This window comes from Larus michahellis, chromosome 23, assembly GCF_964199755.1.
Source record: "Larus michahellis chromosome 23, bLarMic1.1, whole genome shotgun sequence".
Classification (NCBI taxonomy): domain Eukaryota; kingdom Metazoa; phylum Chordata; class Aves; order Charadriiformes; family Laridae; genus Larus; species Larus michahellis.
The window spans coordinates 5,093,086-5,115,832 of NC_133918.1; the positions used below are offsets into that span (position 1 = coordinate 5,093,086).

Here is a 22,747-nt window from a genome sequence, read left to right on the forward strand (position 1 = left end):
TTGAATGCAAGAGCTGTTTATTAATATTTTATTGATGACAAACAGGTTTAAAACAAACTGAGACAAAATCAAAAAAGAGTAACACCGTGCTAGCACTGATGTCTGGATTTATAAAACTCAGAGTAACTGCTACAAAGGAAAAAACCAGCACAAAGCAGAGGCAAGCATTCCCGTCGGTGAAATTAAGGGGGTGAGGGGAGAGGAGGGGGTTACGTTACTCAATGGATTGCCTTGCACAGAGGGTTACAGCTTAAACCTATCGGAAAAGTCTATGCAACTACGCAGCCTACAGAAGGAAAAAAAATTAAAAAGCCCTTCGGCAATGTTAATAAATAAAACAGTCCATCTTACAAGGAAGGAAGGTGGCCTGTGTCTCCATTCTTTCACATTTTAGAAGTCTAAACTCTGGAGGCTTTTTGTGAGAAAAGAATGGTTTTCATTTCTGGAAAGTTTCTTTTTGCAGTTGTCGAACTACGTTCGCTGCAGGACCGAACGAAAATTTTGAACACCTGTTCCGTGTTTTGTGTGAACGCTCCTCACAGCTCGTGGGTACGTTACACCAGGTCTGCACTGGGGGAGAGACACTCTTGAAAAACTACAGCAAATACAGGTTATGAAAGCGGGTCAACAATCTACAGAAAGGACAGTAATGAAAGGGCTTTTCCCCCCCAGTTACAAAAAAGTGGGTTTTACGTCATTTAAGTACATTCATATGAGAGGTATCTTGAGTTCCCCCAAAAAAAAGACTAGAAACACTTGGAGCCCTTTGAGTATAAAGCTAACTTAATTCAAACTTTAAAAACGCCTAGGTTAGAGAATCACACTCTACTGATCTTCGCCAATTAGGAGGTAGAGGTTAGTCTAATTTAGGGATCTGATACAAAATGGGTCTTGTAGGAATCTTAAATTCTCTGCGCTGTTTCTAAAAAGGTTTAGACAGAAATAAAACGCTCCCAGTGTTCCCATATGACTTATTTAAGACATGGGTACAACTTAGAAATTGGATGGCTTCTCTTATGTGCTGTTTTCAGTTTTGACTTCCAGCTATTTCTCAAGCCAGCATCGATGGCACAGCCGCGTCCACTACCTGAAAAATAGGCTCCGGGTCTGGTTTGCAACACCTGAATCTTTCAGCTATCTGCGTTAATCACCGAAGAAGCCACACAAAAGCCTAACCCATTATCTCTTAATTATACCCAGCCATCAGAGGCCACCTTCCAACAACTGCCTGCTTTGTCCATTTTTTCCAACCTGCTTCGGTAACATCGTAGAGTCTTTACTTCAAAACCAATATAATCCCCAGGTTCCACTACTTCTTCCCCAGATCTGAGGGAGCGAGTAAAGCAGGCCTGTTAGCATCTTTTCCTCCAGGGCCGAAGGGCTCAGGAACCCATCCCCTTTCAAGCGCAAAGTTCATCTTACAGAAAGGCTTGTTTTTCACAGAGTAGAGTCCAGACAGTAGCCAATTAAAGCATACAGAAAACACTTTGAAACCCTCCTCCCGCTCGAGCGCGCAGGCTCCTTTCACTCTAACTGCTATCCAATGTAGGAAGAAGAGGCTGATTGCTGCAACTTTTAATCACACTGAAAGTTCTCAAGGTTGGTGCTCTAATTTAGTTTTGTTTTAAACTTTTTGTAAGCTTCTCAGAACAAGGATCTCCCAGGTCCACCACTAAGAATTCAGAGACAAACTTCTAAAAATTCAGTGCTCCTTTGAAAGAATCTCTTTAAAACCACCTTGTCACGAAAGACCCGTTCAGAATGTGGGCGACACGATGACACTAGGATTTCAGAGCCAGTGTTGGACAACAAAACCTGCATCTCAGAGTTGAGCATCAGCTACGTTCCGCTGGATTTCTGCTTGGCTCGCTGTCACTTTGTCAGGAACTCTCTCTCTCTCTCTCTCTCAGATACTCTGCTTCTAAAATGTAAACAGTTACTGCTAAAATATAGTACCCCTTTAAAACGAGAACAACTCTGAGATGAGGGTTTTCCTCTCCCCATCTGCTCTGAAAAGTAATGCCCTGCTCGCAAAGAGAAGTATGGAATGAAGTGAAACCTGCTTAAGGCCCTTCTCTCGAGCTTGTTTGACTGGGGGAGCAGGGACTCAGCTGACCACTCATTTCAGGGTGAGTTGCCTTCCCAGTGAGGCGCCAGCCAGTCCTTCGGTGCTCTCTCTCCTCTCCGGTCAGTCTCCTTGTCTCAGTGAGCTAGCAGTGGGCTCTCTCGCGCGCTCCTTTCTCTCTCTCCTCTCCGTTGGTTGGTTTCTTTCTCCTGTTGCTCTCACACAGTGGTGCTTCAGTTTTAGCAGTGGAAAACAGGTATCCATTTTATTTTATTTTTTTTATTACCCAGAATAAAATGCTGATGAACTAAGCTCCACACAAGCTTAGCTCTTCTTCCTCAACCTGAAAGCAAGAAAGCAGAACAGCTGCATTAGGGATGTCGCTCTTAAGATAAACACTCTGTTGTTTGTGAACTTAAAGGGAGTAAGAAGCAGAGGAGTGAACCTCAGGTGCCTTACACTCTAATACTGTGACAGTCCCGTCACTCCACCATGTTGATATGCACGTTCACCCTGGTAAGTAGAGTCCTGTGACAGCGCCACGTCAATCTGAGATTTAAACTCATCACCAAGGTAACTGTCCTGAAAATGAAAGTGGGTGTTAGGCCTCTAACTCGTCATCAAGCTCAAGTGCTCCCTTACAAAGCAGAATACCTGGCAGCCAAGCTTAACGATAAAGTCTGAAAGGTGGCGTTTTGCTGGGGATTTCTTTCATTTGGTTGTGGTTTGTTGTTTTTTTTTTTTTAAATCTACTCTTTGCTGCAGAATTTCCACAAATACAAAGGTTTTTGTGACAGCTGGCTGTTGAACAGGCAAGCAGTTCAAAGTTACGGCTCGAGTTGAAGTCTATACATGCAGCGTTCCACTTTTATGCCCCAGCGTACTCAGAGAGTCAGCCAAGTGGAGGAATATGAAACGCGGTGGCTGAGTCACTGAAAAATGGTTTTAGTTTCCATTTTCCTCAGTACTAGGAAACAAGGATGTGCATGCACACAGACCACCGACGTAAAACCCAGGAAAGAGAGCAGGCTGTACGTCAAGCTGCGCTTACCTGTGATAGTTCTGGTTGGGAGAGCCCAGGCTGACTCATCTGTGATGGCTGACTCATGGAGATATACCCCTGAGTCAGTGGACCCTGGGAGAAAGGCTGGGACACCACATCTTGGCTCGCTTGACTGTTTGGAAGGTTTGACTGACTAGTTCCAGGAATCCCAAAACGATTTTTCTGGCGCCCACCACGACCAGTCTTTCCTTTGGGCGCCCCACGTCCTGGAAAAGCATTTATCCCAACCAACAGTGAGAAGTCTCACACAGGCAAATATGTGAGAATTAACTTTCTATAAAGACCTGATCGCTCGCAAGAGGCAACGTTTTATATGTACTAAACGTAGCAGGTGCAGAGAAATCAAAAGGCAGAACCACCAGCATACACGTGGCAAAGGGACCCGCGCTGGAGGCTGCGGTGCTGCTGTGCTCGTACTCCATGCAGCGGAGATTTATTACCGAAGCACATCATCACCTACTCTCACCAGCACTGCTGCAGGAGCAGCATAAACCATTCTCCCATTTGAGACCTGAAAAGTGTTCTTTTTACACCATTTCACCCTAGCCCCGTACCTGCGGCTGGTCCGTTAGCCTGGCCAAAGTATCCCGGTGGTGGCATCGGTGGCATCACAAGGTTGAAAGGGATAGGAATGTTCATAGCAGTGACATGGCTGGGGCCAGCGCTAATCATCCCGATCTGGTCGTGGGTTTGGAAGTACATGTTGGATGGGCGCCCTGGGGAAGGGAAGAAAAGCCACGATAATTTCAGACACACCAAATATTTTTTAAAAAAATCAACTCATTCTTGCTTTTAAGAGTAATAGGGGGGACTTGTGAGCAGGGTAAGTCAGAACTAGAAATTGAAAGGACAAGCCTACCACTGCCAGGAACCGCCAATATTCCTAGTTCACCATTTATTCCACACTTGAAAATTTCTGAGACCCACCTAACACACGCTCGTCCCTACAGTTATTCTACAGCACCAGCCAAGATTCCTGAAACACTTATATCGCCCTCCCCCCCTCATTTTTCCACTTGCTGTGCAGACATCAAGTTAGACTGCTGGGGCTTCTATACACAAACAGCAAAATCCAGGCACGTCATGAACGTTTTCAGTTCTTAAATTCCGTATTCTTCTGTAGTGGCTCTTCAAAATTTAAAAGTTTGAAGTCTGTAAGTTACTATACCCCACGGACTAGTTGGGGAGAAAACCCAAGAGTCTCTGAAGGTGTTAATTTTGATAGCTTCCTTTACCTTGACTGCTCCGGTCATAGACAGATCCTGGAATAATCGCCTCACGCGCATCATACATGGCAGTAGTCATGAAACGGGCGCCCTGAAAGCATTGTAGGAGTTAGACAAAGCCTTTGCATAGAAAACTTCACGCTGCAACTTCAGTGCAAGTTATTTTGGGTAAGAATCCAGTAAAACTTCACAGATAATGCACACTTTACAAGTGCTGAAGAAAGTTAACTAGTTCTAGTTACGCATCCAATTATCATTTCAACTACATCATGACAAAGTACAACCATGACTAAGTACAATCCCATTAAGTGCACATGCCTAATGAGCTCGCCATTGCTACACAAAACAGTTACTTGATGTTTCATTCACCTCAGAAGTTAACCCCTCTTAAATAAAGAGCAAAAAATGCACCAAAGAGGCTTTCTTACAAATGCTCAACTTAGAAACAGCTGAAGTGACCTACTTGCCTAGCTAATGCAGCGTGATCCAACAAAAATACAAAGTCCTGGGTGTGTGAGGCTACGGGGGTGACTCTTTATTCCATCCATTTACAATTGATCAATCAACCCCCAATTGCTTCACGCCACAAACATCTGAGAGAGAAGAGAGGTCAACTTACTGGGTTGATGGTATTGACAAGTTTCCGGGGCTTGCTGAACTGCATAAGGCTTTCCCGGAGGTTATTCAGTGGCCCCTCCACCAGAACCTTCTGCTCCTTGTAGTAATTCAGCAGGTGATTCCAAAGTGGTTGTTTAGACAGCGCTTTTGGGTTCCCAACAATAATTACTCCGTACCTGGACAACAGCAGACAAACAGAGAAAGTAAAATTAACTCTTGAGTAAAAACAAAGCCACGTTACATATTAATGTCGGAACAGCCTCAAAGCCAACCTCTTCTCCAGTAAATCCAGGCACCTAATAGAAGCTCATGGTGGTAGGTGTAGGAGACCCTGATGCAATTGTTTTGTTTACAGCAGATGATTTCTGTAGTATGACAAAACATTTGGAAGGAGATTGCTGCAGCCAGTTTCTCAATAATCACAAGCTTCCTTCTGCAGGATTGCCAAACACATCAGCACACCCAACCATCCACACCGTTTGGTTAAAAACTGGCAGAAGCCAAGGAAGCCAACCAACATAGTACCGACTCCTCGTTACCCTTCTCTGTAATCAAATCCATTTTAAGAGAAGCAAAGTGGTAAAAATCGGTTGCTGGAAGGGATAAAGAAACAGATGAAGGGAAGAATTCTGTCCTGCAAACAAAGGGGAACCTCGTGGCAGCTTCTACAAACTACTGATGCCAAATGGCAGCACTGATTAGGTTCAGATTGCTCTTGGTAAATTGTAGGGAATGTAGAAGTCATTCAGGCTCCCTTAAACAAGGTGGGGAATGGGCCTGCCTCCCACAAACACAGACCTTTTGTTAGACGGACTCTATCGATGCTTTAGCAGACCTAATTAGTTCTCTAGAATAGATAAAAGTTTGCCCAATTTTACTTTACCTTGCTCTTGTAAGAGCTACATTAAGACGCCTGGGGTCATTCAGAAACCCTATTCCTTGGTGTTCGTTGGCCCTCACGCAAGAAAGGATAATAAAGTCCTTCTCCCGTCCCTGGAAGGCATCCACACTTGCAATTTCCACTTCCTGAAGCAGAGGAAAACATGTAAATCACGGAAGCACAGTGCAAAATAGTTCTGCTACCAACAGGCATTACAAAACGCATTGGCTGTGTGCTAGCAGTTCCCATCATTTGACAAAAATGTTATTTTTGTAATGACTAATGACTTGGTAATTCCACTGGTCATTAAATAGTCTCCCTAAAGAAGAACAGACAGTCTCAATTTAGGACAAATTACTTTTATGTTCACTGCTTTAGGGTTCTCGTATTTCCCCAAAACTGGCATTTGCATTACGGAAAGCATCCCTTTGCTAGGTATGCTGCCAAAAAGACTTCTGACTATTCCAAAACCTCGTAGTAAGACAGCTCCAAATTAGCACTGCTGCTCCCAGCTACCAAGAAACCTGAATCAGAGGGACAGATCATTCCTGGCAGAAGTAGAAGTATTTCCACCACGTTTTCCTTCAGTGAAAACACTGACCAAGTTCTCAATATTGCAAAACAGACTATATTAAACATACAACCACCTTGTTTATAGCAACAAATTTTAATGTTTGGTAGAGGAGTTCCACTGATGGGAGGACATATTCCCAAGCAAATAAATAGTATGACCATCAGAATTTATGGAGCTTGGTTTCCTGCACGTCCCTTGGCTTGATGCTTTTATCTAAGACACAAGCTGCCTGAAGCTTTTCCACAGCTGAAGCACTAATGACCTCCCCCTTCTGCACCTCAATGAGTCCTCAGAGGATGGACTCACTGAAGCCCTCCTTTCACCAGAGACCTTAACAAGGCCTTCTCCTTTATCTGGCCAACTGCTCCCCTGACGCGTACTGGCATTTGATTCCTCCTAAACTCTCCTCCCTGGTCTATTTTAACCAGAATCAAGTGAAAAACTCAAAAACTACTAAAGAACAAACACAGACTGACGCCTAAGAAGCCGGACAAAAAATGAAAATATTTTGAAATTTCACAATATCTGACATTTCTACGTTCTCTGCATCCAAGTGTTCTCATTTGCGCAATGATTCCGTACCTGGTAGAGCTTTGTATGCAAGGAACCACTGAACTGCATGTACTGGACCAGATAGGATCTTTGACCTTCATATGGAGTAATAATGCCAATCTGATCTGGTTTGGCACCAGCTTTCAATAGCTTTGTAGTTATCTTCTCCACATTGGCTGCTTCCGTCCTAGAAAGAGAGATACATTTCTCAAAGGAGAATCAAGACATTAAGTCTAACTTTTTACAAGTTGAGGTCTAAAAAACTTGAACATGTACGCTGTGCTAGCCTTTTGTCAGAAAGGCTACTTCAAGAAAAAGATCAGTTTTACCCCGTGCTGCTCCAGCACTCCGATTAATTTGGCTTAAGCTTTGCAGGCACACTCATCACCGTATCACCTCTTGACTTAGGCTATGCATGGATTTTTTCAGACAGAGGAATAAAGACAAAAGCCAACATCTCAAAAGAAGTCTCAGAATGACACAGAAACGTCTCCTTAATAAACACCTCCACCTTCTCAAAACTACACAACAAGGCTCTCTGGAACAGCAAAATTCATGGTGGCCATCATTCTGAAACAGATCATCTTAGCAGAGTTCAATGTACACATGTACTTTGAATGAGTTCACTAAAAACGTTCCAGCCTGCTGTGCAAACAGATATTTCAGTTGCTTTATCTTAAAGTTTTAAATATAGAAATGTTTTTAATGCCAAGCTCCCTGCCAGCCAACTATTGTGCCATTTGTTTGCGCACAATTTGGCTCACTGCATTCAGCAGTCTTGCACATGCTGTTCATGAAATAGACAGAGATTAAAAATATCACAGCAGATATTTTTCATAAGTTAGTCTGGCTTCCCTTCCAGAGACATGAACACACACATACAACCAAGAGGAGCGAAGTGTTTTAAGCTCGCTCTGAAAAAGAAGCTGGGACGTGCAGAAAAAAGGGACAGAAAAAAGCATTAAAGCCTAGGATTTAGAACTCTGCTTCAGGAGCTACCGGAATTCTGGCTTCAAAATGCGACTTGATCAAGCATTTCCTGCTGCAAGTGCATTTAGTTTACTTGCTGGCGCAAATTCTCCCCACATTTTAGGAACGTAATTGTCCCAAGCTCCTCACATTACCGGTGAAGGAAAACACACACCTCCACAGAACAATTCAAACCCACTTAAAATCTGAACTGCTCCCGCTGGAGATGCCTTTTTCTCTTCATTTACTGTACGGGGAGTCTAAGGCAAATCACCTCGGAAATGCAGCTCAGCCCCTACTATCCTTGATGGCAGCTTTTACTAAGAAAAGCACACAAGCCATTTCAGTCACAGCTGTTAATACAAAACAATGTTTTATTAATTGAGAAGAACTACTGCAGAACGTAAGAATCAGCAGCGCTGACGTACTGTGTCCCAGCACACCATACATTTGAGGTCTGTGGGCTGGCTCATTTGAAGTACAGATACCACCTTCACAGAAAGTAACTCTTATTCGAGAACGCAAGCCCTTATTTTAGCTGTTACGCCTTTATTCGCGCAGCAAGGGACCACAAGTCAAGGTGAATATGGAATACTACGAGTTTTGTTGCGGAGATTCTGAAGGACAGAGAAATGCCTAGATATTTCATCTGTAGCAGGAACTGTATGCTGCACTTTCCCTTGACTTCATTAATTGTGACTGTCTCCAAGGGACAGCACAAGATTATTAACAGATTCATTATATTTGAGATACACTGGGACAAAGTATTTTTAAGTAAGCTTCTGTCTGTGCATTTTGTTTACCTGTTCAAGTAAGAAGTGCCTGAGCTGGCAATTTCTTCCTGTCCTTGTGTAACATAGAAAAACATTGGCTTATCTGGCTGTGGCCACTGGAAATCAAAACCTTTTTTCACACGATCCGCTGAAGAGCACAAAAACAGCAAGTAGAAAAAGTTAGTGCTGCTTTACTAGCAAGAACACTCACTTTCATATCAAAGCACCTTGAAGACTCAAAACTTTAAGTGCAGTGGCAATTCTCTTTTTAAGCGAAAGTATTAAGAAACTCCTCTAGATGAAAGAGTCCTTCCTTTGATCCTTAATGAACGGGAAAGAAAGTAATTTGCAGGAGTACCATTCTCGCCTACCTGCAGTAACACCATTCTGGAGCGAACCCTCGTAGAAGATGTTGGATGGAAAAGCGCTGAGCGCGGGGTGCATGCGGTACTGCACTTGCAGGCGGATGGGACGAATGCCCAGCACCACGAGCCTCTCGAAGAGGGACTGGGACAGACCAGCCTTCGCAGCCTTTTTACACATCACAACAGGACCAAGCTGGCAGTGGTCACCCACAAGAATAAGCTGTGGAAAAGGAAGTTTGTAGAGTTTTTACTTTCTGAAACTAGCTAGAAACAACAGCCTTATCTTACTATAAAACATAGCAGGAACTAATCAGTCTGACTTGGTAATAAGCTTCAGATCTAATTTAAGGCTTATAAACCTTTAGTATCAGCTAGCTTCTCAGCTGATCTTTTTCAAATAAAATCTTATTCGGTCTCCAGATTGTTCCAACAGGACCAACGTGTTCTAGGCAAAGATCATGCCGTGGAAACAGAAAACTAACAGGACTAACGCAAAATAAAGTCATTTAGATCCGTATTATGGAAGCATCTTCCATAAGAGGAACATTCACGTGCCTACACTGTGAGCATTACTGCTTAATGCTACTTCCTCTATTTATAAACTCTTTCTCTAATGAAATGCAATGGTTCCCACCTGTTTTGCTCCCAGGACAACTGGCACCATGCACTCTGGCTCAGTAGCCTGTGTGCTTTCATCGATCAGAATGGAGCGGAACTGCATTTTTGCAAGTCTTGGATCACCAGCTCCCACACACGTGCAACAGATCACATCTGCATTCTGAGACAGAAATACAACCAAAATTAATGAAGCAGAATACCAACAGACAATATTTCCACAGAGAAGAGTACTCAATACCATTCTAGGAATCCCCCCAAAAGATAAATCGCACTCTGATCTCCACCAGCAAGTTGCGACTAAGCCTCAAGTGGAAGGCGGCAGTTATTTAAGCTGCTAGAACCAATGGAACCTTACCATAAGCAATTCACGCTCTGCTGTTCGTTTCAGCGCGCGGTAACGTTTCTCATCAGCAGATGACAGTTCTCCAGTTTCATCTTTAAGCTGCTGCAGTTTCTGAAGTTCTGGCATGCTAAAAAAAAAAAAAAGAAGTTTTTGCGTTATAGCCCAACTAACAATTTGGTAGGATTACAATGGAACTCATTTGTAAAACTAAACATGACGTGTATAGAACCAAAAAAAGTTATCACATCAAGCCAATACATGTTGTCATCGTTACGCAGTTAGTTGTGTCCACCACAACACTTAAGTTGTTGTTTGGGGTTTTTTTGTTCCCCTGCCCCCCTCAAGCATTTCTTACCTATCCATGTTTCTGATCTGGTTATGCAATGCCAAGAAGGACACAGGAGAGTCGATTGCCTCACGACTTTTAGCACACAGACGAACCACTTTCAGTCCAGTTTGATGGATCTTCTCAGTCAACTGATCTACAGCTATATTACTCGGAGCACACACTAACACAGGCCTTGAAAAAAAAAATTAAGAAAAAAAGTAAGTCTCGGTGAGCTGTAAACTTTTTTCCACTAGACTTGTAATAAAAAACACGTGTTACAACCCATATCCCCTAAAAATATGCTGGGGAACAATATTTTCTGAAATAAGCACAAGTCTTCCCAGAAAGATATAATTCTGGAGAACCTTTTTAGTTCAATGATACAAGTCATTTTGATTTTTAAAATCAAATTGGTTTTTTGACCATTAACAAAGTAACCTCACACATAAAGATTTAGAGAGAATAGTCCTTACCCATTGCCCTGTCTAGCCAGATGATAGACGATTGTGGCTGATGTCACTGTTTTTCCGGTACCAGGGGGACCCTGAATAAGGCTCAGAGGACGCTGCAGGACAGTCTTCACAGCATAAACCTATTAAAAAAAAAATTATTGCTATTTAGCATTCAATGCGTAGGAAGTTACAAGGTTGTTCAACCTCTATTCATAAATCCTTTATCGTATGCTTTGCATGTAGTAAAAAGGAGATGAGGTTACCTGAGAATGGTTGAGATCAGGAAGTCCTTGTGCTGTAAAGCGCTTTGGCAACTGGCATTTAATAATTACATCTTCTACCTCATGACCTAACAGTTTGTGATAGATGTACCCAGACACTGAAGTCTCATCCACAGCGAATGTTTTTAAAGCACTCTGCATCCTGAAATGAGGGAAGGATAGGAAAGAATATATCAGTATGACCTCAAATCTCCACAAGTGTTCTACGTAGGTTAATCAGACATCAGGTACAAATTGGAGTATACCTTGGGAAGAGAGAACAAGTAGAGCACTCACTAACAGAATTAACAGACAAAAATTAGACTCTGAGAACACAGATCTTGTTGTTTTGTTTTTCCCCACGTGAATATTACAAAGTATTATAACCCGAAAAATCCGTAGAGAAACACCAGCCTTTGTCAGATTCTGCAACGGCAATTTTAGGTGCAAGATCTGAAGAAAATTTGTACTCAGTATATCTCATCCAAGATAATAAACAAACTCCTATCTTACAAAATACAGCAGAGACATGTCTGAAGCCTTCTGACCCCACAGCTGATTCAAACGCTTTAAAATGTCAGCTGGTTGAAGTGATTCAAAGTTTAGGAGGGCCAATATCAAGCGAGCACTTCATGACAGAGCAGTGTTTAGGAAGGTGAACTACAAACCAGTTTTCTTCTTGCATTCCAGGTATTACTAAACATAAGGTAAATTTCCCCCCCTTTGGTTTAGGTACTATCTTGATGTATTTGCAACAAATCTTAAGCATGCCTTCAAAGCAAGAAAAAGTAAGTTTGATGGCATTCAGATTAATTCCATTTCTACTAATTAGGCCTGTTGCTCTGTGAGGCAGAAGTCGTGTTCACAGACTCCATACATTTGGCATACTCAGATTTCCGACTGCTAGTGTCATGAAACAACACATCTTTTCTTGTTCAAGAATTCCCACTGAAGGTAAATATATACACCAACTGCACCCGTTATCTGCCAAGTTTTGAAGTGCTTTCTCAATACCTGTCAAATGAAGTAGACTTCCACACAAAATCCACTTGGAAGTTATGAGTAACTTCCACAGGCGCTCCAACGCTGCTCCTCAGCTCAATGGCTATCTCATCACCATAATCTGTAGAACCTCGTTAAGTAGTAATCTATAGCAAAAATTTGAATTTTATTTTTCCCGATTTTTTTTTTGTAGCAGATCCCCGTAACAAATTTAAATGATCTCAAAATTACTTTTGTACATATTCACTGATTTCTCAGACTTCCACCTTCAATTAAGCCTTTCCGAAGGCTCACGAAGTAAAGGATACTATCAGGAACTTTGATAACATGACCGATTCCTTTCCATAAAGGGGCCAGGTCTCCTTTGTACCTCAAGCAGATCTCATCTCCTTGCATAAGACGCATATCTACAAAGGAAGGAAAAAAATGCTCTCACAATATTCCCCAATGAACCCCCCCAACACAAAAAGCTTATAGTACTGTCTTATATCCCAGGCCAGATCATCACGGCTCTTTAAACACTGATGTGATTCACCAGGCATAAGAAAAAACAGGGAAAACATACAATCAAGCTGTCATTACCTGAGTCAGTCTTTGGCAAAGTGAAATAAGCAATTCTTTTCTTGTTCAAGCCCAGGTCCCATCTGACTGTGATGTTATCTTGGGTCTAATGGTAGAGAAGAGGCATCTATTATGTTCTTCAAGAGCTGTTTGCCAACTACTACCATCCTCACTGTCCTATACTTCCAAATAGTGGAGAAGTACAAAACTTGCTGTTCTAGTGTCACAATATAGACAAATACTCATATTTATTCTTATGGACTCAGTCCACGCCATCTGCAGAACATAATTCTGTTCTACAAGAGTTACTCAGCTAATGAGAAACAAAGTCCTAATCGCCACCTGCGTTATTCTCCCCCCCACACTTTTAAAGCATTCACCAAGTGCTTGCATGACCTCATATAACTCAAGTTTGACTGGAAACTTGACAGAGGTAACTGCAGGTTATGAGGATAATTTAGAAGAAGGTGACCAAGTTGCACAGTTCTACAATAGAACATGGTTCTTGGAAAGATAAACTTTGAACACAGAAAAGAGGCAAGTTCAAGTGCGTCAAGCTCTTTTTAAAACTTCGGTTTGAGGATTCGTCTTTCCTCTTGCTGTTATCATACATCTCCATTACTACTGTTAATTACTGTAATGTAATAGTAGTGTAAAAGACATTTATTTCACTTGAGCTTTCCTTCTGTGCTGTTAACAGCGATCACGTGTTTGATACCAGAGAACTGGTCAGAAGCCCCCTCAAACAGGCACATTTCTAGCACATTACCTGAGACTCCTTGAGTTTCTTGTCATAGTCTGCCTCAAGCTTGACCAGAGGACCAAATATATTCTGGTATTGATAAGCATCTTCATATCTAAGCAGGACATGCTGTGGTTCTTCATCAACACCAGGCTTTTCCAAGTCCTCAAGGGTTGCAGATGGATTTTCCTAGAATTTAAAGCAGAAAGATTTTGTCCCTCCTTCATAAAAACACAAAGTTAGCACTTGGCAAAATAAGCAGTATTTGAAAAGCAGCACATACCTTCCAAAGTTCTTCCAGTTTGTTAATCTGTTGAGCTGTAATCTGACGTGCTCTCAACTGTTCCTGTTCAGATGGAATCTTTACCAGCCATGAAAGGAAACAGCGATCTTGGATGAGAGGCTGCCACTGTGAACTGTCCCAATTAATATCCTTTAAACTGCTCTGACTGGCACATGGCTGCCTGCACAACCAAAATATTGAAAAAATTATTAAATTAGACAAGTGTAAGAAAAGACTACCTGTGAAGTGTAGGTTTATCACGCTCTTAAGACAACTCAAGCATCTCACTTAAAAGGAAAAAAAGAAAACAACCCTAGTTCCTGTAACATTGGCAAGGCTCGGTATCATAAGCAGCATTTCTTGCACATTTCTAGAACTGAAAATTTCAGCATCTAAAATATTAAATGTGACACCTTTGAAAGTGGTTACAGTCCATTAAGATTACACACACATATAACATATCAGAAAACACTTGGGATTACTTCCCATCTATTGTTTAAACAAATAGAACTCATAGCACAGAAACACAGCTTCTACCATCAAATACATGGCAAGTGACAGCATTTAATAATACATACGATTATAAAATCATGATTTTTGACTGAACCCATCAGAGAACAATTTCTGGTTTACTGTTGTCTTCAAATGATTCTAGAAGCTGGCAGAAAAACAAACTGTGTAATAGAGTCACTACTCCAGTAGGGCTCCAGAGTAACTTCCTGAACTGATCTGTTACTCTTTCAAATCTGAAAATCACAGTTTAACAAAGGGGAAAACCACCTTTCTTCCATTAAGTACCACTTCCTTTGGGAGAAATACTTTTCTATAGACCTAAGACAATTGCCCAGCATAACAGAATGTCCCCTTATAGCGTTACCTACTTGTACACAATTCATGAAATCTATACAATAAAGGAAAAATGGTGGCAAATTAGAGGATACGATGTATTTTGGTACAAGAAGGAAAGCAAGCATTGCCTTTTAGAAATAAGGTTATGCAACGGACTTGCCACAAACATGGCAATAAAGGCATTCTCTCACCTGCACAGCAAAACGACAACAGAGTCTGCCTTAGCTGGAATAAAGCCAAGGAGAAACACATTACGACATCCACAGTTATAACATTCCAAGACGGTCTCTCCTAGAGGTCCATCTTTATGGAGAGTCACCTCTTTGCACTTCGCTCTCACCAGATGATTAACAATGTGGCTGAAACCAGAGAGGACATACGTTTATATGAAGTTAATAGGAAAAACCAGTTTTAGTCCCAACCTGATACATCAACTTAGTTATTAAAAGACACAAACAAAATCTGTTTACACTGTGGCAGATATTGTCAAGATCTTGCTCTTCTTATCCAAGCAAAGACACTGCTAACACAGCTTCAACGGTTTCTCAGTGCATGAATGCTTTAAGGTAGATGAGTGTGAAAGAACAGGAAATGTATAAAAAGGTTTCTTTATGTTACTGATAATTGAAAGAAGCTTCCCAAAGCTCCACCGGTCAAGAGCATCAGTTCTACTGTGCTTTGCAAGAACACAGGATGGGGGAAGATGCAGCAAGTTCACTTCACAGAAGCGATTCAAGTTTTGCTGAGATCAAAGTCTAAGTTGGTAAAAGCGGAAATGCTAAAGAGGAGGCTGGAGGTTCACAATTAAGTCACTAGACTTGGATTATCACCAAAATGCAAGTCACAGCGATCATACTACTTCAAAACAAACACACTCTAAAACAAGATTGTCATCATTATTTCCATCGTTTGACCATTTACCTGCCAGATGTATTTCCACGCCCATTACAGAACCACTTTTTGCTGGTGTTACAGTAAACCACGCAAGCAGGGTCATGGATACCACAGTAACTGGAATTAAAAATGAAAAAATAGAAAGTGGTTGGGTACTTGCTTATAGGAAAATTCAAATACAAGATTTAAACTACCTAGTAGCATACAAAAACAAGGGGAAGTGAAAATTAGGGAACACAAGAGTTGGTGAAAGCATCAAACACGAGCTAAACTTAAGCATTTTAACACTTCCCACCATTACTGTCCCTCGGATAGCGTAACGGTCTATTCCTCAAGGAAGCTCAAAGACCTCCTGGCCGTGGCAGCTCACACAAGAGCTCACCAGAGGGCACTATCTTCCTACCAGTACGTGGCTGTCACCAAGGAAGTTGCTCTCAAATTCCAAAAATCCTCTAAGCGTACACCTTTCACTTGCACAAAGTGCTCCTGCCCTCTGGAAATAATAAACCCGTGGCAAAGGTCAGGTCTTACCTGCAAGCATGCACAGGAAGATCCTTTGTGTAATAGGTATCTTCTTCATCTTCTTCAAAATTCAACTCTGCCAGAAGCTGGCTGGTTTTAGCCACGTTATCATCCACAGCTCCGTTTTGCAGAATGCCATCAGGTCCATTAACCTGAAACACAAGCTTAGTGCTTAAACTATACAAGCCACCATCCAAAACACAGAGCCAAGGACAGTAATCCTTACTCCTCAAAGCAAAAACTTGTGTTTAATTTAGAAAAAATCTTGAAAGAAAAATGCTGGTAAGAGTGGCAACACACCAGCTATAGAATCAATACTTGCTTCAGTAACTCCTATTTTAAAGGATTATTTAAACTCCAACTGATAGTAGAAAAAAGTTAGTAACAGGAGATTGTGGAAAAATGTAATCTGCAGAAAAGCAAAGTCTTACACAACACACAAAATTCCATTTACACAATTCCAGCAGGGTCAAATGTTGTCTTTTCATCCTTCATTTTACTCCAGGAATCTACCTGAAAATGGGATCTTTATTGTATAGGACTTTCGCCATCTATTTTTGTTTCTGCTGTTCTGTAGCCACCAAATCAATGTTCCCCCCACTCCCCCAGGATATCAGAAGCACAACTTCATGACACTTGGACAATAGACAACAGGTAATCAAGAAATATGTTCTCATATAAGCCTCAAAAAATATATTGAAATAGTGCAAGAAGTAACAAAAACAGTTTTTCAGCAGAGTGTCTAACTCTCCAGGCAGCATCACTTGTTCAAGATGTACTGACCATACTACACACTGAATCAAACATTCCTGCAAAATACATCAGGTATGACACTCACTGTTGTGTTACTTCAGATTTGTTTTAGCTACGATATGATTTCCTTTAAAAAGAAAAGGCCTAAATTATCCAAGAAACTGCAAAAGCCCACCAAAACTAGTAATGCAGCTCAAGTTTTCAGGGCAACACAGAGCTCAGGCATGCCAACACAGCACATACAACACAGGTGTGCTCTCCTTCCTCTGACGATACACAAACTGCCAGAACCATGAAGTTCTGCAACATTTGGTGCTGCGTCAGCAGCTTTTACACACCCAGTCCTACTGATGTTAAAAATAACTCCTTTTTGGCAATACTGAGAACAATACAGGAAGGAGCATCGATAGGTGTGAATGTCACAAATCATATTCTGGCATGGCTAGAGCAGCCGTTGCCCCTTGGGCCCCACAGGTGTTCTGGTTTCATGCCACTGCTGCATCTCCAGACCACCAGCCATGGGGAGATTCAGCAGCTTATTAACAAAATGCTGCTAAAAGCCCCCAAGATGGCTAGAACCTCACACCCCCGAAAACTCTATTCACTCATCCACTTGATTCTTTTGACTTGTTTAGCCAAGATCTCACTAAAACCTGGCAAGAGATAAGCATACCATAACCCACGTTAACTTTGAGTGGAAAAAGGTGGGAAAGGGACCACCACAGTGCCTGCAACGATTAGCACAATATTAATAAAACACCCAAGTGAGGGCTGCGAGGTAGTTTCCCCATCACAGCAAAATCATCAGATGTATTAAAACCCCCAATGTTTCTAAAGGTATTGGGTTAGACAAGATGAGATGTATTTCTGAAAGTTTCACCTAGCTAATAAATAGGAGCATAAAAATCGCCTTTGTCTATCAATACACTGTTTTAATAGCTTTTGCTCTTAGACATTTAATGCAATTTATCTGGTATCTGTAACTTAATTCTCTGACAAGAGATGAGAAAGCTGTCCACTGTGAGAACACTAAATCTTTATTAGAAGAAATTTGATAAAAATACTTGCTGTAGCATTTTAAAGCTGTAACTGATAAGCAAATCAAAACAAGCTTACTTCTCTGAAAGTCTCATTTAGATTCCACACCAGCTTGTTTCAGTATTGCACATTAAAATTTAACAGCCAATTGCAAGAGTTAAATTTAAAAAATAAATGTAAGCCACTTCACATTTGCCCTCAGCAGAAAGGAACTGGACTCAATGGCACAAGCTCCATTTCATTATCTTCAAATGAAATGAGGTGCGTTTGCAAAACACAGTCTAAATGGTATGGCTTTTTATTGATGTTACCTCCAAGTACTGGCTTTTAATAGAAAGATCAGCCAAGAGGAACCGGTAGTATAGAATGTGCAAAAGAAGCAGAGGGGAAAAAGGAAAACACAAAAGAAACCGCAGCAGCATGCAACAACCCATTAGTGTGATGAACCCAAATCCGATCAGCTCACTGTGTAATAGCATCTCCACAGATGTTTGAAGATAAATATCCATTTTAAACAGACAGTGCCATTTTACAAAACACGAAGATAACTTATTAACCGAACAGGTGGAATTCCAAAGCCTTAAGTTAATCTGAAATTCTCCAAAGCAGGAATACCAAGCATTCGCAGGTGCATTTCTATCAGTTATTCCACAGAGCCATAACACATTACTATACACAGTAGCTGACAAGTTTAACCAATATTTTTTTTGGGGTGCTCATAAAAAATTGGCTTGCCAAACACCAATAAAATTGTAAAGCTTTTTTTTTTTTTTTTAAGGCAGAAAGACAAGAAACTGCAAGCTCTTTGTAGTTCTGCACCAGGTGATGGTGTTGTCACACCCCGGGGAGCTCCTGCCCTTTCCGAGCGTCAGGCAGGAATGATGTCACCTGTTACTATGAACATCCAGCAGCGAGTACGAGCCCTTGGCAGGCACACAATGAGGAAGTGACTCAACCATTGTTCTAAAACCTCCTGTGATGTTAGCCTATGTGCATATTATTAAAAATCTGGCACCATCCGCTGTTGTACAAAGGGGGAGGGGGGGCTTCTCTCTTTTAAAAGTGTTGACTGAAACTTCTGGCACAGCAAGTTTAACAGCTACAGCAATCTGAACACTCCGAAACTATCACCGAGGTACAGGTCCCTCCCTCCCTCTCTCCTTTTGTGGCCTCCAAAATACTGGTTGAGAGACAACAGTAAAGATCCAGGGAACTGAGTTACAGAAAAGCAAACCAGATGATGTAATTTACATAGTGGCTTCTTCTGACCATGTGTCCCCAAATGAGCAGTAACAGAATATTACCATCTCAATTTCTCCCAGGGCTTCTGGCTAACACACCCCACCCACACCAGCAGCTGATCCACAGGTGAACACAGCCATACCCATTTAATGCAATTCTACTTTAAAGTGGTAGATTTCAAGCTGTAACAAGAAAAATAATTGCAGTTAAGTAGGAATTGTGCTAGACAAGTACTCTTGTTACAAGGCTGCAGTCCAATCACTCATAGCAATGCACCTCAACCCTGTAACTGCAGGACACCCCGTCACACTGTCCCCATTCAGGTAATTTTCCCCTTCATGCTTTAGAAAAAAATACACACTTTTGGACTTGCATGGATTACCCAGCTGTTTGTTGTTTGTAGGTTCTTTACATTAAAACTATAGACTAATTACTTATTATAATCTCTTATACTGATTTACCTTCCCCCTCAAAACAAGGAAGGGAATATTCCTGAGAGCATTCACCCCCACACCACCTCCAAAGCAGCCTGGAGTAAGCTGTATTTCCAAAGGGGGACCTGAGCAATAAGGAGCAAGTCATTTTGCTACAACAAAAAGTCCTTGTTACAACTGGAAATTAAATCCAGCCCCCATAGTCCAGACCAAAAATCTAATAACTGACCCAGCCTCCTTCAACCACTGACCCAAACAGCTTCGCTAACACATTAACACCATGTGCCTTGTCCATCACAACTCCTTGAGCATGTGACTGCTCCTACCATCATACCTAATTCCTTGTCTGGAAGAACGAAAAAATAAGACAAATCAGAATTTGTCTTAAAATGTTTATAAAAAAAAATCTATGTTTGATTTTAATTATATGGAAATAATAGTTTGCTAAAGAGAAAACAGTAAACACTGCTTATGCACTACTAACCTCTCCCTATCTTTTGTCAATTGGACACTAAACAATTATAACAACCTCCTCTTAACCTATTAGTTAAGTATACATTGAGAAAGGAAGCTCTTACAGAGTGGCTAAATAAATCACATTTTCTTAAGAAATTAGACGCTCTGTCTTGCTCAACTAATCTTTTTAAACACTGGGACACTAAAACTATGAAGCAACAGAGTAAAAGTATACACCTCCAGTGTTTATCAACTCCAAATGAAAATTATTTATTCAAGTAGCTTTAATTATAATCACAGTGACAACATTTAATTAAGCAAAATGTATGTGATCAATTTTGGGGCCTTAGAAGTTGTTATTTAGTACATCCCCTGCCAAAAGATGTAACAAGTATAAATTATTTGTTGGAGGCAGCAAGATTTTCCCCAGAATCTTTAAAAACCACATAATTTCTGATCTTATCACTCATGAGACCGTTGAGACGTACAAGTCTAAACAGATCCAGGGATTTGGGCTTTGCTGTACTTCAGCTCAGGACACTCTACTTACTACACTTCTGAAAGTTCTTCTTGCAATAGGTCCATTCCCTCTCCCCCCCAAAAACCCGACATTTCTAGTGTCAAAATGAACATCAGGATGACCGCAAGAGTTTGCGGAAACATCATAAACATTAGTTGGTTTAAAAAAATAAAAAAACAAACCCTTCCTTCTTGCCAGGACAGTTGCTTAAAGACATACTAGTACCTGTATGTGCTCTCCAGATCCTTTTTTTTCTTTTTACTTCAAAGGCTTTTCAAACATGTTTAGACAAAAAAAGGCAAATTAATCCTCTCATCTGGTCTTTTAGCTTATGAGGCTTATTTTGGGGTGGTTTTTCTTCTTCTGGACACATATTCTCTACCAGGAGTACTGGAACAATCACAACCCTTTAAAGCTTTACACACTAAGATTTTACTAAAACTGTCTTTTTAATCAATTAATGTATCGTTTGACCGGACACAGACATGAGTTTACTACTTTTACTCAATAACTCTGATAGGTCAATGCTCGAACTGGATAGTCAACCAAACCCAAATTCGAAAGCTATAAGCAAACAGAAAATAAACAAACAGCCCATGGGGTCAAGTCTCTAATTCTCTTGTAAACACAGGAACCCGGAGCAAGTCCCCACACAGCAGCTCCGCCCAGGCTGCGCACTTTCCAGCACAAGAAAGTCATTCCATTTGTCCTGGGATAAACCTGATACAGCTCGGACGGGATAACACCACCTTCAGCCCTGCACTGCACACCTGTCGATTCCCAGCGCCTGGACACGCTGGCCTGTTTTTCAGTTTGCCACTTCTGTTTCCACAGCTCTATTATTTACAGACCCTGACACATGGTGTTTTGCAAGTAAAAGGAAAAAATCAAGCCCATTCAAACTACGTTTGGTTCAGGATTAAGAACTTATCTAAACCATTTCAACTCCTCTTTAAACTCATCCTTTAAAATGTGGATAGTTTACAAACGTTCAGTTGTTGATAATGGGACTACAGGAGTATTTATCTAAATGTAATGAAACTTAGCAAAATATTCCATGATCTTTACATGGAGTACAGTTTGACTTCTTAAAAAAACATGGAAAAGTTCTTCGGGTTGTTTTTTTTTTTAACTACAGACACAGTCTAGATGTAGAATAGCGACAGGTACTATCTTGATTTGCAACACTCCTTCACTTATGAGCATGTAACCCTAGTTAGTTCCCTCTTTTGCGAATCGTTAAATAAATACAATTTAATTGTCATTTATGTACCAACCATCAACAAGCTGTATTAAAAAAATCACCTGTTTTTAAGCTATGAGGAACCAGACCTCTGAACTTGTAACTCAGGCCATTATCAGCTGTCACTCCCATACAAACCCAACACAAACCAGCCTAGCAACCGTGCAGCAGAAGAGGTGGGAAAAAAATTTAAATAATAAATTAAAAGCATATTTTGCTTTTAGTTCTAGAAAGAAATTAAAGCACGTAATGCTGAATTTTCAAAGTACTTCACTTTTGATAACCGAGTACTATCTATAGTCGTATTTGTTTTACAGAGGAAAAGAAACTGAAATGACATCCAGCCGCGCTTCCGATTTCTTACTTGAACATCGCACCGAAACGCGTCGCCAGCGTCACGACCCAGCCGCGCACTCCGCCGGCTTCACCAGCCGACAACCGGCCGCCAGTTTTATCCCCTGCCCGGCGTTTCCAGGGCAGAAGCTGAACGCCCGGCTGCCAGGCCCGTCCCCCTGCGCCGACAGCGAGCGGCCCCGCCGGCCGCCTCCTCCTCCACCGGGGCAGCCACACGCGGTTTCCACTTCCCCGTCTGCCCGGGGCAGAGCGCCCAACCCCGCAACCCGCCCAGGGCTTCCCCTCGCCGGCCCCACGGCCGGGCCCGCCCGCCCCTTCCGGACCCCCCCCCCCCGCCCCGGTGGCGGAGACGCCCCGACCCCCCCCAACACCCCCCCGCTCCGGCCGCGGACTCACCTGCGCTTCGATCGGTCCCGGCGGTCCCTGTCCCGCTCCGGGAGGCCCTTGGCCCTGTCCCGGCCCCGCCTGCCCGGGCCCGGGCGGGGTCTGGGTCTGGCTGGGGAGAGTGAAGTCGGTGAACTCGAACTCGGAGCCCTGCGTGTCGGCACCGAGCAGCTCGGCCTCCTCGGTGTCCAGGAAGGTGAGGGTCTGCGAGCTGGGGCCGTACGCCTCCACGCTCATGGCGACGGCGGCCAGGAGAAGCGGCGCTTCCCTACCCGCCCCGCCTCTCTCTCCCCCGGCGCCGGCCGGGCCTCACCTCGGGGAGCCCGGGCGCCGCGTTACGCGAGCGGCGGGCTCCGCCGCGGGCAGCAGGCCGCGCGCGCCCCA

General features: G+C 42.3%; 1 protein-coding gene across 3 annotated transcripts; it reads right to left on the reverse strand.

Moving 5' to 3' along the window:
- UPF1 (UPF1 RNA helicase and ATPase) lies at positions 1 to 22,747 on the reverse strand. 3 transcript variants are annotated; one of them, XM_074565338.1, is made up of 24 exons: positions 22,376 to 22,747; positions 15,949 to 16,091; positions 15,445 to 15,534; positions 14,715 to 14,882; positions 13,675 to 13,855; positions 13,419 to 13,580; positions 12,671 to 12,755; positions 12,397 to 12,495; positions 12,101 to 12,209; positions 11,090 to 11,249; positions 10,848 to 10,966; positions 10,402 to 10,566; positions 10,059 to 10,173; positions 9,720 to 9,863; positions 9,092 to 9,305; positions 8,751 to 8,868; positions 7,009 to 7,165; positions 5,856 to 5,998; positions 4,974 to 5,148; positions 4,364 to 4,445; positions 3,683 to 3,844; positions 3,117 to 3,334; positions 2,525 to 2,647; positions 1 to 2,408 (listed from the first exon to the last, which is right to left on the reverse strand). In XM_074565338.1, exons 1-23 carry the CDS (start codon positions 22,598 to 22,600, stop codon positions 2,528 to 2,530), a joined length of 3,354 nt encoding a protein of 1,117 aa, XP_074421439.1. In that variant the 5' UTR covers positions 22,601 to 22,747; the 3' UTR covers positions 1 to 2,408; positions 2,525 to 2,527. The 3 variants fall into 3 exon arrangements, with proteins under 3 accessions (XP_074421439.1, XP_074421438.1, XP_074421441.1); XM_074565337.1 differs by having other exon boundaries at positions 12,101 to 12,218; XM_074565340.1 differs by lacking the exon at positions 2,525 to 2,647 and having other exon boundaries at positions 12,101 to 12,218.

Bases quoted from the DNA above. Each gene is read 5' to 3' on its own strand.
- UPF1 (XM_074565337.1), bottom strand. From the start codon at position 22,600: ATGAGCGTGGAGGCGTACGGCCCCAGCTCGCAGACCCTCACCTTCCTG. The intron at 13,856-14,714 runs GTGAGAGAATGC...TTGGTTGTGCAG, and splicing joins GTTGTCGTTTTGCTGTGCAG to GCAGCCATGTGCCAGTCAGA. The intron at 7,166-8,750 runs GTAAACAAAATG...CTCTCTTTCTAG, and splicing joins GGCACTTCTTACTTGAACAG to GACGGAAGCAGCCAATGTGG.